Below are 13,320 nucleotides of genomic sequence, written 5' to 3'. Positions count from 1 at the left end.
TCCCTGTTATTTAGGAAGTCCTCCAGCCACTTAATCAGTCCATCACCCACTCCACCCCTATTTTTAATTTTTCAAATTAGTCTTCTGTGCGGTACTTAGTCGAATGCCTTTTTCAAATCCAGGTACACTCCATCCCCCCAGCCTTCTCTCTCTTGTATTAAATCTGTCACCCTTGAGTAATAACATGACAAGTTGGTGACACAAGATCTTTCTCTCCCGTGTGTGTGTGTGTGCCTATGAGTGTGCATATGTGAGCGTACGAGTGTGTGTGTGTATCATATAAATATTCCCTACATTTTATCTCTAAGGTACAAAAAATGTCAATCAGCCCATATACCACTTTCCCCATGAGAATATATATTCCTACTACGTGAATTCCTACTACGTGAGATCATTTCTCGCCCATAGTGTTGCGTAGTAGGCGTGCCTACTGTACCCTTTAACCCTTTCATTGCTAAACGCTTGCAGCAGGCGTTAGGCGTATCTGCTGGTGGCGCTAAACGCCCGCTGCAACCTCCACCCGCACTCAAATCTCCCGCGTATGAGAGTGTTCCAACACTAATTCTCACAACACAGGATTGCCAATTGAGTGGATTCTTCACTAAATTTGGTGGAAAATCATATCAGCCCAGCGCGGCAAATGTACGGACGAGTAACTGGTGGATGTTCTTGCCCAATATAGCGGCATTTTTGCATAGCTTCACCTATCCCCGACTGATTCTTTGACTAAATAGTTGTAAATATTGCAGTTGGCAATACTCCCTTGCCAGAATCTGAAGAAAAGATGTCCGCAGTTCCCTCAATATGGCTGATCATCACGCACGCACTGACGTTAAGTGTTAACATTCAGCACTCCCTGAACGTGCATGTACGTTCGCAAGAGAGGCATACATAACCGACTCCTATAGATCTGGACCTCCTCTTTCCAATGGTATTTTTGGTTTTTAGCTGTGATGAATAGTTTTTGAGATACAGAGGTTAAAAGAGACCCCCAATTGGGCTGCCCGACTGCGCCTGAGGGGATAGTCACGTCAACACTGCGCGCAAGGAAAGGGTTAATACATGCTTTTTAATGCTTTTACTTTGTGAATTTGAACTTTGCGATGCTATTTATTGACCATCTTCTCGAACCATAAAAAAAAACACCTGTGTTTATTTTCCACTTCTATTAATTTTTAGTCTATATTAGATAGCTTATGACTTTATGCACTATTCATTCAATATTCAGCAAATGAAAAAGGGAAAAATTATTATAAACAGGGCAGAAAACTTTGAAAAAAAAAACTAAACCAAACGAGACTCACACCGCCACCCTAACCAGATGCGTGTCTTTTTATGGTCCCAATCTGTGAGTCTCTACTGGATCGTGCCAGGCTGGAAATTAGTTGAAGGAAGTTCCACCACCATAAAGGGAAACTTGACCACAAATACAATAGGAAGTAGGGTGAGGTTAGGGTTTGTCAAGCGTACAATTTTTGCCCTTCTAAACCCAGTTTGAAAAATGCGTCTCCATTAGTTTTGGACTTTATCAAGAGCCAATGAAGATGCACCCGCTTTCCAGAACACTTGTTCGTGCAGGAGTCATAAAGCCATGCATGAGTACACTTAAAAGCAAGCTCTTTCCATCTGTAATTAAATCAAAAGGATCCAAGGCAGAGAAATAGGAAAAAATTACAGTACCCTCTCGAGTTTCACGCTATCCGAGTTTCGCGATCCTCAAGTTTCGCGCTCGATCCTAAATTTTTATCATCCCGACTTTCGCGCATTATCGCTCCGAGTTTCGCGCTGCTTTGACTTGTACTGGTCAAGTCTACCTACCATCAGCATTATGCGCGATTCCTTAAGGCAATGTCACACTAGACGTTTTCCTCCAACCGTTGGGGCTACTGGCAACCGCGGCTGCCCTTGAGCTCAGCCGGGATCGAGTTGTCGGTTGTATGTACGAATGGAAAACAGTTATGGATACAAGCAACCACGCGGCTGTATGTAAACAAATAGACGACAGCAGTGGCTGAGGAGTGAGGAGCAGTGGAAAATGGCCAACCAAAAGGAAACTCATAAAGTAGACTGGCAGAGCTGCTTTGTTTATTATTTAATCGATACAGGGCGACTGCTTTGTTTATGTTGTGAATATGGACAACCGACCTTGGCCGTGTGTGACACACACCCGGAAAAGCTGGAGTTGCCGATCACCCCTATCACCAACGCGGTTGGAGGACAAAGGCCCAGTGTGACACCAGCAGCTTAAAGATGCGGTCACACAAGCTAGTTTCTCAGGAATTTTCCATCTAAATTATCTCCTGACAAATTTTTGCCTACTATTTATCTTTAAGTTTGGTCATACAGAGGACTGTTGCATTCTGGGATATATCAGCTGAAAAGCAAAACAAACAATGGATCCAGATGTAGCAGTTAGCTTTGTGGTGTTTGGTGAAAGAAAAATGGAGAAAGCATTTGTTGGTTTGTGAGTGGTTAGCTCGGAGACAAAGGGAGAGTGTGTTACAGCTTCCTACCGTTAAGTGCTACGAGAACTTAGCAGTGAGGACCCAGACACAATGAGGCAGTGGCTATGCTTGGACAAGACTCAAGTCCAAGACCTACTCAACCTGGTTACTCCAAGCTTATCAAGCTTCGTGGAACTCATTGTGGTACTGGAATAAACAAGCAGGTAGCTACTGAACCAATCAGCTGATACGCTCTTCTTCTTGTGACCACAACTTACCGACCTCACAAGAAAATAACCGACATGCTGTTGACTGAGTTTCAGACTAGAACTTCGATGAGTTTCTCGTGAAATGCAGCCGACTTTGAATCTCTGTACAAAATTCTCGAGAAACTAGCGGTTGGGTGACAGTGTTCACACGTGCTGGGGCGAGATTGACAGAGAAACACGCTAATAGCCCGCGGTAAAAGCTACGAACTAATGATTTAATTATTAACGTCAGCTTCAGATTCACAAAGCTTTCATTTCGTTATAGTTAGAGGCCGCTGATTGGATGAACGGCAGCCAACAGCCTTCAGCTGCGGCTTCAAAATCACCCGTTCTCTCTTCACATTTTCTTCCTTTTTACACAGTACATATTTTGAGATAACAAGGGAGTAAAGTGGGAAAAAAAAGTCAGCTTCTCCACGGGCCGGAACAAATAAGCGCTTTTCCAGTATTTTCAATACCTCGAGTTTAGCGCTATACCTGCAGAATGAAGCAAGCGCGAAACTCAGCAGGGTACTGTAGTTACAAAAAAAATAGCTGTCATAGGTTTGGGCCGAGAAATTAAAAATTAAAAATTATGATGGTATGTAGCATTTTATGCCTTAACCCCCAGGGAGCCAGCGCTGTGTATCTACAGCGGTGGGTAGGTGCACGCTGCGTGCCAGCGCTGTTTATCTACAGCGGCAATTTAGAAAAATTGTTGTGGCCTTATTTTGACTGAGAAGCTTTTCATACTCTGTCAGGACACTATTCATACCTTTACCCCTCCTAGTCACTGATCTTCACCCCCCCACCAAGCCTCTAGGGATCTCGAGGGTATGGGTCCCTTTCTTGATTTGACCGCAGTGCAGGGAGGATGTCTCGCCGCGCAAAGCATATTTTGCGAACATCCAACTTTGCTCGTGCCTTTGATGAAGCCCCTAGTGACTTCATGGATAGTGATTTAAGTGACTTTGGGCCTGATAATGACCTTGATAAAGATTATATATATATATGTGTATATATATATATATATATATATATATATATATATATATATATATATATATATATATATATATATATATATATATATATATATATATATACAGTAAAACCCCGATTATCCGAAATGGAAGGGGAAGCCTCTTCGGATAAGCGATTTTTTCGGATAATCCGGATTTATGGCCGCCATTTTGATCGCCGCCAGTTTGATCGTCGGCATTGTGTCTTGCTTTCTCGTTTGGATGAATATCACTTTGATCTTGCACCTTGGTTCTTATTTTGAAGCACAGGTAGAGCAGCGATGCGACTGCCCAGTGTGAAGTGTGTGCGACTGCCGCCGACTGACGATGTAAACAATGAAACCAAACAAACACACGCTACGCTAAACAAAGTAATACGCTTAAAACATGTGATGTAAATGTTTTATTGTATGTTTGTCTGTGTGTCTCCTTGTCTGGACCAGTGTATGTTGATACTTGTGAGCGTTGCAGATCTGAATTGTGAATGTTGCAGAGTGCGATTGTGAATGGTTGTGCAAGCTTGCAAGTGTGACCTTGATGAATCGTGCAGGTGGAGACACAGTATGATGACTCATATTATCGCGCAACTCGTATGTTGGAAGGGGAATGTGGCATGGAGTGGAGAGGGGAGTCGTGTTTGTGTCGTTGTCTTGAGAGTACGGTGTGAGTAGTCGTGCAGTAGTTTGTTCGTTCGCCGCACCTACGTCCTTGCTGGGGCGAAGGTGCGGACGTGGTGTTGTTGAGAGTTTGTTTAATGTTTTTTGTCTAATACATTGATCTATTCGTTACAAGCTATTTCGGCAATACGTATTAGAAAGCATATTCATTTTAACTGTTCTTATCAATTTTAAATGTGTTAATATAGTACATATGTAGTTACTTTTATTTATTTTTGATGTTTTATAACGTTTTAGTATAGAAAAAAAAATTTAATTGCATTATCCAGATCAATTTCGGATAATCCGGTTTTTCGGATAATCCGCTTTCGGATAATCAGGGTTTTACGTATATATACATATATATATAGTGACAGTGGTAGCTCGAGTGGTGAGGAAAGTCAGGTGCCAATGCCTCGCCACTCACATGATGCCCAAGCAAGGAGGGTTTTTGAACCCTCTGCTGCCTCTCAGGCCAAAAGGCAGAAGTTTGATAGACGAACTCCCTGGGGTGAGTAAGTCTATGGAATGTAACACCAAATATCGGAAACTTCCCGCGCCTAGAAATCTTGGAAATTTTAAGAAATGAGTAGTAAAATGTATCAAGTATGTGTTGTCTATTCATTCTGAACATTTTTCCACAAAAAACAAAAAATCCAAATGTGCTTGGCACCAGGGGAAGGTTTTTGCGAAAAATGCATGGCACCGAGGGGGTTAACATTGCATTCCCTATTTTGGCAATAGCACAGCTATACTGTGCAACTTTAGACGTGATAGCCGAGGGTTGAGTGTGGATGTTGGCCATTCTTTAGAAATGGGGAAAAATAGATGCCTTATATGGTATAACTTAGTATACTTTACACCTAAAGCACTTTCATTAGTAATCTTGACCTCCAGACATTTGAAAAGAGCAAGTAATATTTGCTTAAATGACAACATAACTTACCCAAGCATGTGTATGTACAAAAGTTTGGCAACATTTCTACATCGCCATACAGAATCTTCTTCCCTGAAAGTGAGGCGGATGTATGCACATTCCCTGTTTACTACTGCTCGCTCCTCTGCTGCAGTCTTGGCTGACCGAATCTGCCTTATCAGATCCCGTAGGCGGATGGGATTAGGCTGCCGTACTGGAAAATGAAGGATGCATGTAGTAACTGGATTTTCTGTAATTCAGTTCTATATATCATTCATTTACAAGGGGCTCATCAACTCTTACAAGGAGAAGTTTTCACAGGATAATTATGAACGTGATATCAACACTGGACAACCTACATCAACCCACGCATATTAGTACAACTATACTTAATGGAACAAAGCAGGGAGAAAGTAGATAGGTATGTTACATATATTTATGAAGTATAACTCAATATAATGTTACACCTGCCATCCATCACACATGCTAGAGAAATATTCTTCTACATATTGCACACTTCTACCAAAAAATCAAACCTAGGAACAAAGCAATACAAATGAGTTTCAACAAATTTTGCTGCCCAAACTCAAAAAAGAGTAAGGTAATAAATACTTGACCACTAATACAACAAAAAAATTGGTCAAACTTTTATCCACATGATGTTGCATCATAACTTGCAACCCAGAACATAAGCCTAGTAACTTGTCAGCATCATTCAAATTTGAAGTTTGCTAATAAATATGCAAAAATATCTGCAGCTTGTAATTGATGTTTTTACAATGAATTGGTTATTTTGCTAACAGGTTATTTTGGACAATTGTGATGTGAATTAACTAAATAGGCATTTTGATGAATATGAAACCTTCCAAGAAATACATTCATGCTTCATAGATGCTGGATCTGAGGGTAATGGCATTTTGCCTCTTTACCAGAAATTACTTATTTCTTTACAGTAAATGAGGCAGCTAGAGAGCACAGAAAAATATATCACTACTAACCTCTTCTTCTACAAAGAAAAGTGAAGGAGCAATTCAAATAGTGTAAGATTTTGTTAAAAAGGTGCCTTCATACTTCCCTCTTGACTGGAAGTGTTCAAATTGTAGGAAGGAGTAAATACAGGAGGGAAGGCTATTCCAGAGCAAACCAGTAGAAGGAATGAAGATGCTGAGTAACTTTTACATGAGGTTTGGACAGTATAAAAGTGAGCTAGAGCATAAGGTGTTGTGCAGCAGGGCTGCAGGAGTGGTGATAGAGGCATACAGTTAGCAACTTATGAAAAGCAGTCAGCATAAAAATAGCGATAGAAGCTCGAAAAGCAACACTACTGCAGAATATACTGTCAACAAGAGGAGAGCTGATGAGGCAAAAAAAGCTTTGGCTACAGCAGATTCCAAACCTTTACACCTTGGAGGAACCCATGAAATAATTGTTTCATATCTCGGGGAACACCTGCCTACAGCATAAAAAATATATATATATATATATATATATATATATATATATATATATATATATATATATATATATATATATATATATATATAGAGAGAGAGAGAGAGAGAGAGAGAGAGAGAGAGAGAGAGAGAGAGAGAGAGAGAGAGAGAGAGAGAGAGAGAGAGAGAGAGAGAGAGAGAGAGAGATATATACACAGTAATCCCTCGTCTATCACGGGGGTTACGTTCCAGATAGGCGAAAATCCACGAAGTAGTGACCTTATATTTTTTTTATTATTTATATATATTTTAAGACTTTATCAACCCTCCCCACACTCATAAATCTTTCCCACACTCCTATTGACCTTTCCCACACTCTTACGAACACTTCCTACGACATTTCGTTGTTGCGACGCGGTCCCAATAAATGATACTATAATTCTTGTTTCGACTTTCGACATTTGCTTCGTAAATACGAACTTCGCGCAGGAATTAGTTTGGCGGGGCGGAAGAATACTCAGAGAAAGGACAATATGAGCGTAGGTCACTTCTTTTATATCACAATTAGGTAAATACAGAAGAGGAAAGGGAGGAGAGGGACAGAGTGAGTCATGAAAATACCGATAGAGGATGTAAGAAGGGAGAACAAGGAAAAGTAGTGGAGGAAACAGGGAGAGATAAAGAGGATGAAAACAAGGTGTGGGGAGGGAGCGACAGTGGGGAGAGTCATGTCAGGTCCAGAGGGAGAGTCAGGTGAGGTCCTGAGGGAGAGTCAGGTAAGGGCTTCAGTCAGGAAATGACCTGACTCTCACTCCCGCTCCTCCCTCCCCACACCCTTTCCATTTCACCTTCTGTGTGTGTGTGTGTGTGTGTGTGTGTGTGTTCATATAATCTAATGGGGAAGGAGAAAGGGAGGAAGGGTGATAGAGTGAGAGATAAGGCTAAAGATAAGAGGGTGTGAGAAAGGAGGAAACAAGGGAAATGAGTGGAGGAAATGTGATGGGAAAAGAAGGGAGGTAGGGAGGGTCAGGTAAAGGTGAGGAAAGAGGGGGAGAGAAAGGGTGTGAGTGGGAGGAAAAAAGATTAAAAGAGAAAAATGGGAGGGAGATGAAAGGAAAAGAAGAAAGAAATGAGAAGGAAGAAGAAAAATATGGGGACGGAGAGGGAGAAGAAAGAAAGGAAGTGGGGGAGGAGTGAACAGAGAAAAGACTAATGGCGCAATAGGCCGCGACGGAAAAATAAAAAATAGGTGGGTGACGGAGGTGCTTATTTAGGTGTGTTCCTACTTGGTACGTTGATTTATATCGTATTCATTTTTTAGGCCAGAAAATGCTTATTTTACCGCAAAATCCCGCGATATAGCGATTAGCTTTCTTTCTTTCCGTTTCCTTTCCTCTCTTCCTTTCTTTCTTTCTCGCATTCTTCTTCTCTTTCTCCTTCCTTCTCTGTTTCTTTCTCTCTTTATTTCTTTATTTCATTCTTGATTTCTCTTTTCTTTCTCTTTTATTCTTCTTCTCTTTCTTGATTTTCTTATTTCTTTCTGGCTTTCTCCCTTTCACTTTCTCCTTTTTTTCTCTCTTTCTTCCTTTCATTCTTCTTCACATATGCAGGATATTTTGAAGAGGGAGGGAGGAGAGGAGGATGGGGAAAGATGGGGGAGGAGGAGGAGGAGGAGTACAAAGGAAAAGCAAACAGCAACAGACCTCTTGGTCCTAACTAGGCTGTTTGTTGTTGCTACCATCTACTCTAATCTACGAGTCAGAGACACAGGACAGCAAAGGCGAAGGCTCCTCCCCTCCCACCAGTCCCTCCAGCCGAGGCTGGCATGAAAAGGAAGAATACCATGTAGTATAGAAAAACTACAATGGAATTTTACATGGACAGAAGGAAGATCATACACGACAACTAAGCTAACACTACTTTCTGTTAGACCGGAGCAAAATAGCGGATGTTCAGGTTAGCTTCTAAATATTTGTCTAGTCGGTTTTTGAACGTGCAAATAGTTTCGCTTTCAACGACGTTTTGAGGCAGACCATTCCATACATTGATGACACGGTTGAAGAAGAAGTGTTTTGATACATTTGAGTTGAAACGCTTCCTCGTTATTTTGTATCCATTGTTTCTTGTTACACTTGATTGAGAGACTGTAAAATAATCATGAACATTAACGTTATCGAATCCCTTGAAAATTTTAAACACTTCTATAAGGTCACCTCTTAGCCTATGCTATGATAAGCTGAATAAGTTAAGTTCTTTAAGTCTGTCTTCATATAGTTTGTCTCGCAGTCTAGGGATCATTTTCGTGGCTTGACGCTGCACCCTCTCAAGTTTATCAATATCCTTTCTGTAATAGGGAGACCAAAACTGAACGCAATACTCAAGATGTGGGCGAACTAACGAATTGTAGTGTCAATATTACTTTTTCTGATTTGTGTTCAAATGTACGACCAATAATTCCGATCAGTTTGTTGGCAGTTTTTACTACTTCTGTGCAATGCTGACTCGGTTTAAGACCGTTCGAAATTATTACTCCAAGATCTTTTTCTTTGTTGGCTTCAGAGAGTTGCACTCCGTTAATTTGGTAATGAATACGATCGTTATTGATTCCGATATGCATAACCTTGCACTTTTCAATATTAAAATTCATTTGCCATGTTCGTGCTCAACTACTTAAACGTTCGAGATCAGCTTGGAAGTCTTCTTTATCCATTGTCGTAGTGACTCTGCTGGCTATTTTTGTGTCGTCTGCAAATTTCGATATTTTACACGATAGCCCCTCGTCAATGTCATTTACGTATACTAAAAACAGAACAGGTCCCAACACCGACCCCTGTGGAACACCGCTTTTGACATCTTGCCAGTCAGATGATATACCATTCATAACAACTCTCTGTTTACGGTCGGCTTGCTGATCTGATGTTTTGCCTCTTTAATTTTCTATTATTTCCGGCTCCTTCCTAAATAAAGAAGCCCCCGCTGTTCACGGGTGTCTGGTTCTGCGAGATTCCTGTGATCAGCGAATCCGAAATCGACGGGACTATAATCAAATAGGGAAAATAGGGTTTCATTCTACCATCTCGATCGAATAAAAAAATGGATTTCTAAGGGAGGGATGTAACAGAGCCTCACACTTGGACATGAGAGGGGTGAGGGGTGAGGGAGGGGCAGGGGCATCGGGAAGGTGAGGGATGAGCGCGAGTCAAGCGTAGCGTGCGGGGGCGGGGCGGAGGGCGGCGGAACATTCAGCGTGTATGTGGCGGTGAGGGGAAAGGAGAGCAAGGGTGAGGGGAGAGGCTGCGCATGATGGTGGACAGGAGGGGGAAAGGGTGAAGGGGAAGGGTGGGCAGGGGGCAGACACCCACCCACCCACCTGCCTCCCAACAAGTGTCGCCTCCCTTTCACCAACACATGGAGGGTGTGCGTGCAACTAATGGCGCTGCGGAAATTTACCACAAATATTTTTACAGGTCTTTGGTGAATAATGAAAGTTGTGTGTGGACACAGACACAGGCGAGTGTGCGCCAGGCAGGAGCCAGGCCGGCGGTACAGCGGCAGGCGGCCAGGTGGTAAACAAACTGTCTCCTCTTTTTCTTCTTCTTGTAACCTGTTCCTCTTTGTATCACTATCTTACTTTTTACCCCAACTTACCCGATGTTTTTTTAACCCCGATTGACTATACAGTCGTCCCTCAAATAGTACAGTTTTCAATAGTATGGTTTCAGTTTTAAACGGGTTATCATGGAAGAATTTTTTTAGGGTTTTTTAATTTTCCGCTCTTCACACTAAGTAGCCATGGCACGAGTGGCAACACTGTTCTACCAAAACACCCGCTGAAAGCACCCCAAAGTGTTCGAGATAGGTGTTCACCTTGCAGAAGAATTCAGATTTAGGAGAAGTTACGTTTTGGGATGAGTTACGTTGCCGTAGAGAGAGCATACCACGAGAATGAGAGCAGTGTTCCCTGTATCTATCATCTTGGTCTTGGTCTTGGTTCAGGAGGTAGTTGTCCCTTTTGGTCCCAACTACAGCCTTTGAAAAGGCTTACAGGTAACTCTCTATTTACGTGAGTTTGGTTTACGCATTTTTGAAATAACACGGGGTCCAAAATCCAAAGAAATGTTTAATTTACACGTTTTTTCACTTATACGCAATATTTTATGGAGTGGCCACCAGATGTCTCACGCAACTGGACTCACATGGCGCCGCGGCCACACAGCTGAGCTCAGTTCTTCCCGCGAGTCACTTGAACAACAATACAGTACTCACGCTGCCACGCCACTCAACAATAGGGGTGGGCAGGTACCAGTACCGGTACTAACGGTACCAGCTTTACGGTATGTACCGGTACCAGACTGCTCAGTACCCATACCAATACTAGCCAGTCGCTCATGGTGTCCCTCATTTCTTCCTCACACGAGTGAAATGCAACGAGTGAGGCTGAGACTGAGTGCTTGAGTGGATATCTCGGTGATATGGATATTCTCTCTCTCTCTCTCTCTCTCTCTCTCTCTCTCTCTCTCTCTCTCTCTCTCTCTCTCTCTCTCTCTCCACTGAATGAAGTGAATATTTATACTTCGATAGAAACCTACCTCTTGTTTGATTTACATTGTTTTTGATTTACGCGACCTCTTCAAGGACACAATACTCGCGTAAATCGAGAGTTACCTGTACTTCCTCAGGGCCAACACCCTGAAAATAATAATGTAAAAGAAATTCTTGCTGCAGTAACTGCCAGTGCTCCAAGAGTGCTGCAAGAGTGGAGATAAAGGCCGTCCTTTTAGTAAGCCTCATCGTTGCTATGGCAACAGCATCTCACTCGCAGCAAAATGGCGTACGCTGATCTTCCTGGCGACGATTAACATGCATTACTAGCTGTCCTGGCTGACAAACTCTTACAACAGAAGATGTAAAGGAAGCTGCAGTGGTTAAGGTGGCACAGAGAGGTGAAATGCAATGGAAACACTTATATGTGTATGTTTGGGCCGCCATGTTTGTTGATGATGTCATCACAGCACGAAGGCGCTCCACCTCTCAAAGCTGGAAGCCAGCAGACGTGCCGAGTTGGCTACTCGTGCTGCCGCATCACACATTTGACAGCACTCGGGACGTTCTGAGAGTCCCGATTCCCTCTCTCAAACACAGCCCAGGAGTGTTTCTGAGGGGGGCACTAATTTTATACAGATTTTCGAAAGTACAGGGATCCTGGGTCCCTAACCCCCGTACTATTTGAGGGACGAGTGTATAACCTTTTCTTTCAGCTGATTTCTCTCTTCCAGCTTCGAAGGTAAACACTAAATGCGCAACATTTGAGCTGGGCGCTACAGACCGCGTATACGCGAGTTTTCATCCGCATTCGGCGGGGGGTGTTGCAATTACCCTACCCATGTATAAGCGAATCCGTGAACGGTGAGGCCGTGAATGGCGGGGGGCGTCTGTACCAGGTCTAGTCTTGATGTGTCGCCTTCTTTCCCGAATCTGGTATGTTCCTTGTTACACTGAGTAAGCACATGTTCCATTGTCAGTTGCAGGAGTCTTCCTCCCCACGACTCGTCTGCTCCCTGCGTCTGCCAATCCTCCCTTTCCACCTCCTTGCAATTGAAATCACCCATTATAATTATTCTCTCACACTCCCTCAACATTCCATCCAGGCAACTCACTGTGTCTTGTATCATTTGTTCATATTCTCGCAACTCCCATGTGCTTGTTCTTGGTGGCACATACCCTACTATATACTGCCTCCTTCTTCCTTCAGCACCCACAATTTTCACTTTCGACACCTCCGCCAAGCCTTCACCCTCAATCACCTCCTCCACCCTAATGCCTTTTTTAACCATCAAAATCACACCTCCTCCCTGTTTTATCTTTCTGTCTCTCCTCCAAATGTTGTATGCACCTTCTCCAATCCCCAACGCCTCAATTGGATCACACAACTTAGTTTCCGTCAGCCCCACAATATCAGGTTCTTTGTCTCTCAAATAGTCGTTAAACTCTATCTATCTATTGTGTGTGTGTGTGTGTGTAAGTAAAACTAAAAATAGAAGAAAAAAGAAAATAGGAAAACAAAAATGAATAGGAGGAAGAGAGAGAGAGAGAGAGGGAGAGAGAGAGAGAGAGAGAGAGAGAGAGAGAGAGAGAGAGAGAGAGAGAGAGAGAGAGAGAGAGAAGGGTTCTAAATAACTTCAGCTCACACTGGAAGAAAATTTTGCATGTTTTATTTGAATAACCTCACCATATCAGTTAGTGATAACACCTCCCTCACTCCCAGCACACACCTGAACAACATTAATATCTTGTGTTATTGCTAGTGTCTACCCTTGGCAGCAGGTAACAATGTCTATTACTACCATGCCACAGAGACCTTCTCCTGCTTCCCTTCCTCCTACAAACAACTATACACACAAAAGGTTAACTCAGAGACAGCAGCTATTGAAATGCTTCTCTGACAGTAAATTAGCTCCATAGTGATTTTTTGTTGATTCTAACTGGCATCTCACCTGTTCATTTATATGAACATGCACAAAAATGTACATGACATTACTGAAAATAATATTCAGAGTATAGATTATGAAGTGATATCGTTCCTTGAAACTTCAATGAATGA

General features: G+C 42.5%; 1 protein-coding gene across 4 annotated transcripts in view; it reads right to left on the bottom strand.

Moving 5' to 3' along the window:
• The window catches only part of LOC127009736 (AP-1 complex subunit gamma-1-like), a 179,686-nt gene that overhangs the window by 150,316 nt on the left and 16,050 nt on the right, over positions 1-13,320 (bottom strand). For all 4 annotated transcript variants that reach the window (XM_050883114.1, XM_050883117.1, XM_050883116.1 and 1 more), the window contains exon 3: positions 5,317-5,500. In XM_050883114.1, coding sequence (XP_050739071.1) covers positions 5,317-5,500 — 184 coding nt within the window. The remainder of the gene's footprint in view (positions 1-5,316; positions 5,501-13,320) is intronic.

The sequence above is a fragment of the Eriocheir sinensis genome, chromosome 41 (genome assembly GCF_024679095.1).
Source record: "Eriocheir sinensis breed Jianghai 21 chromosome 41, ASM2467909v1, whole genome shotgun sequence".
In the NCBI taxonomy this organism is placed as follows: domain Eukaryota; kingdom Metazoa; phylum Arthropoda; class Malacostraca; order Decapoda; family Varunidae; genus Eriocheir; species Eriocheir sinensis.
Note: the sequence above shows the minus strand (reverse complement) of the source record. Positions and strands in the feature narration are given on the sequence as shown.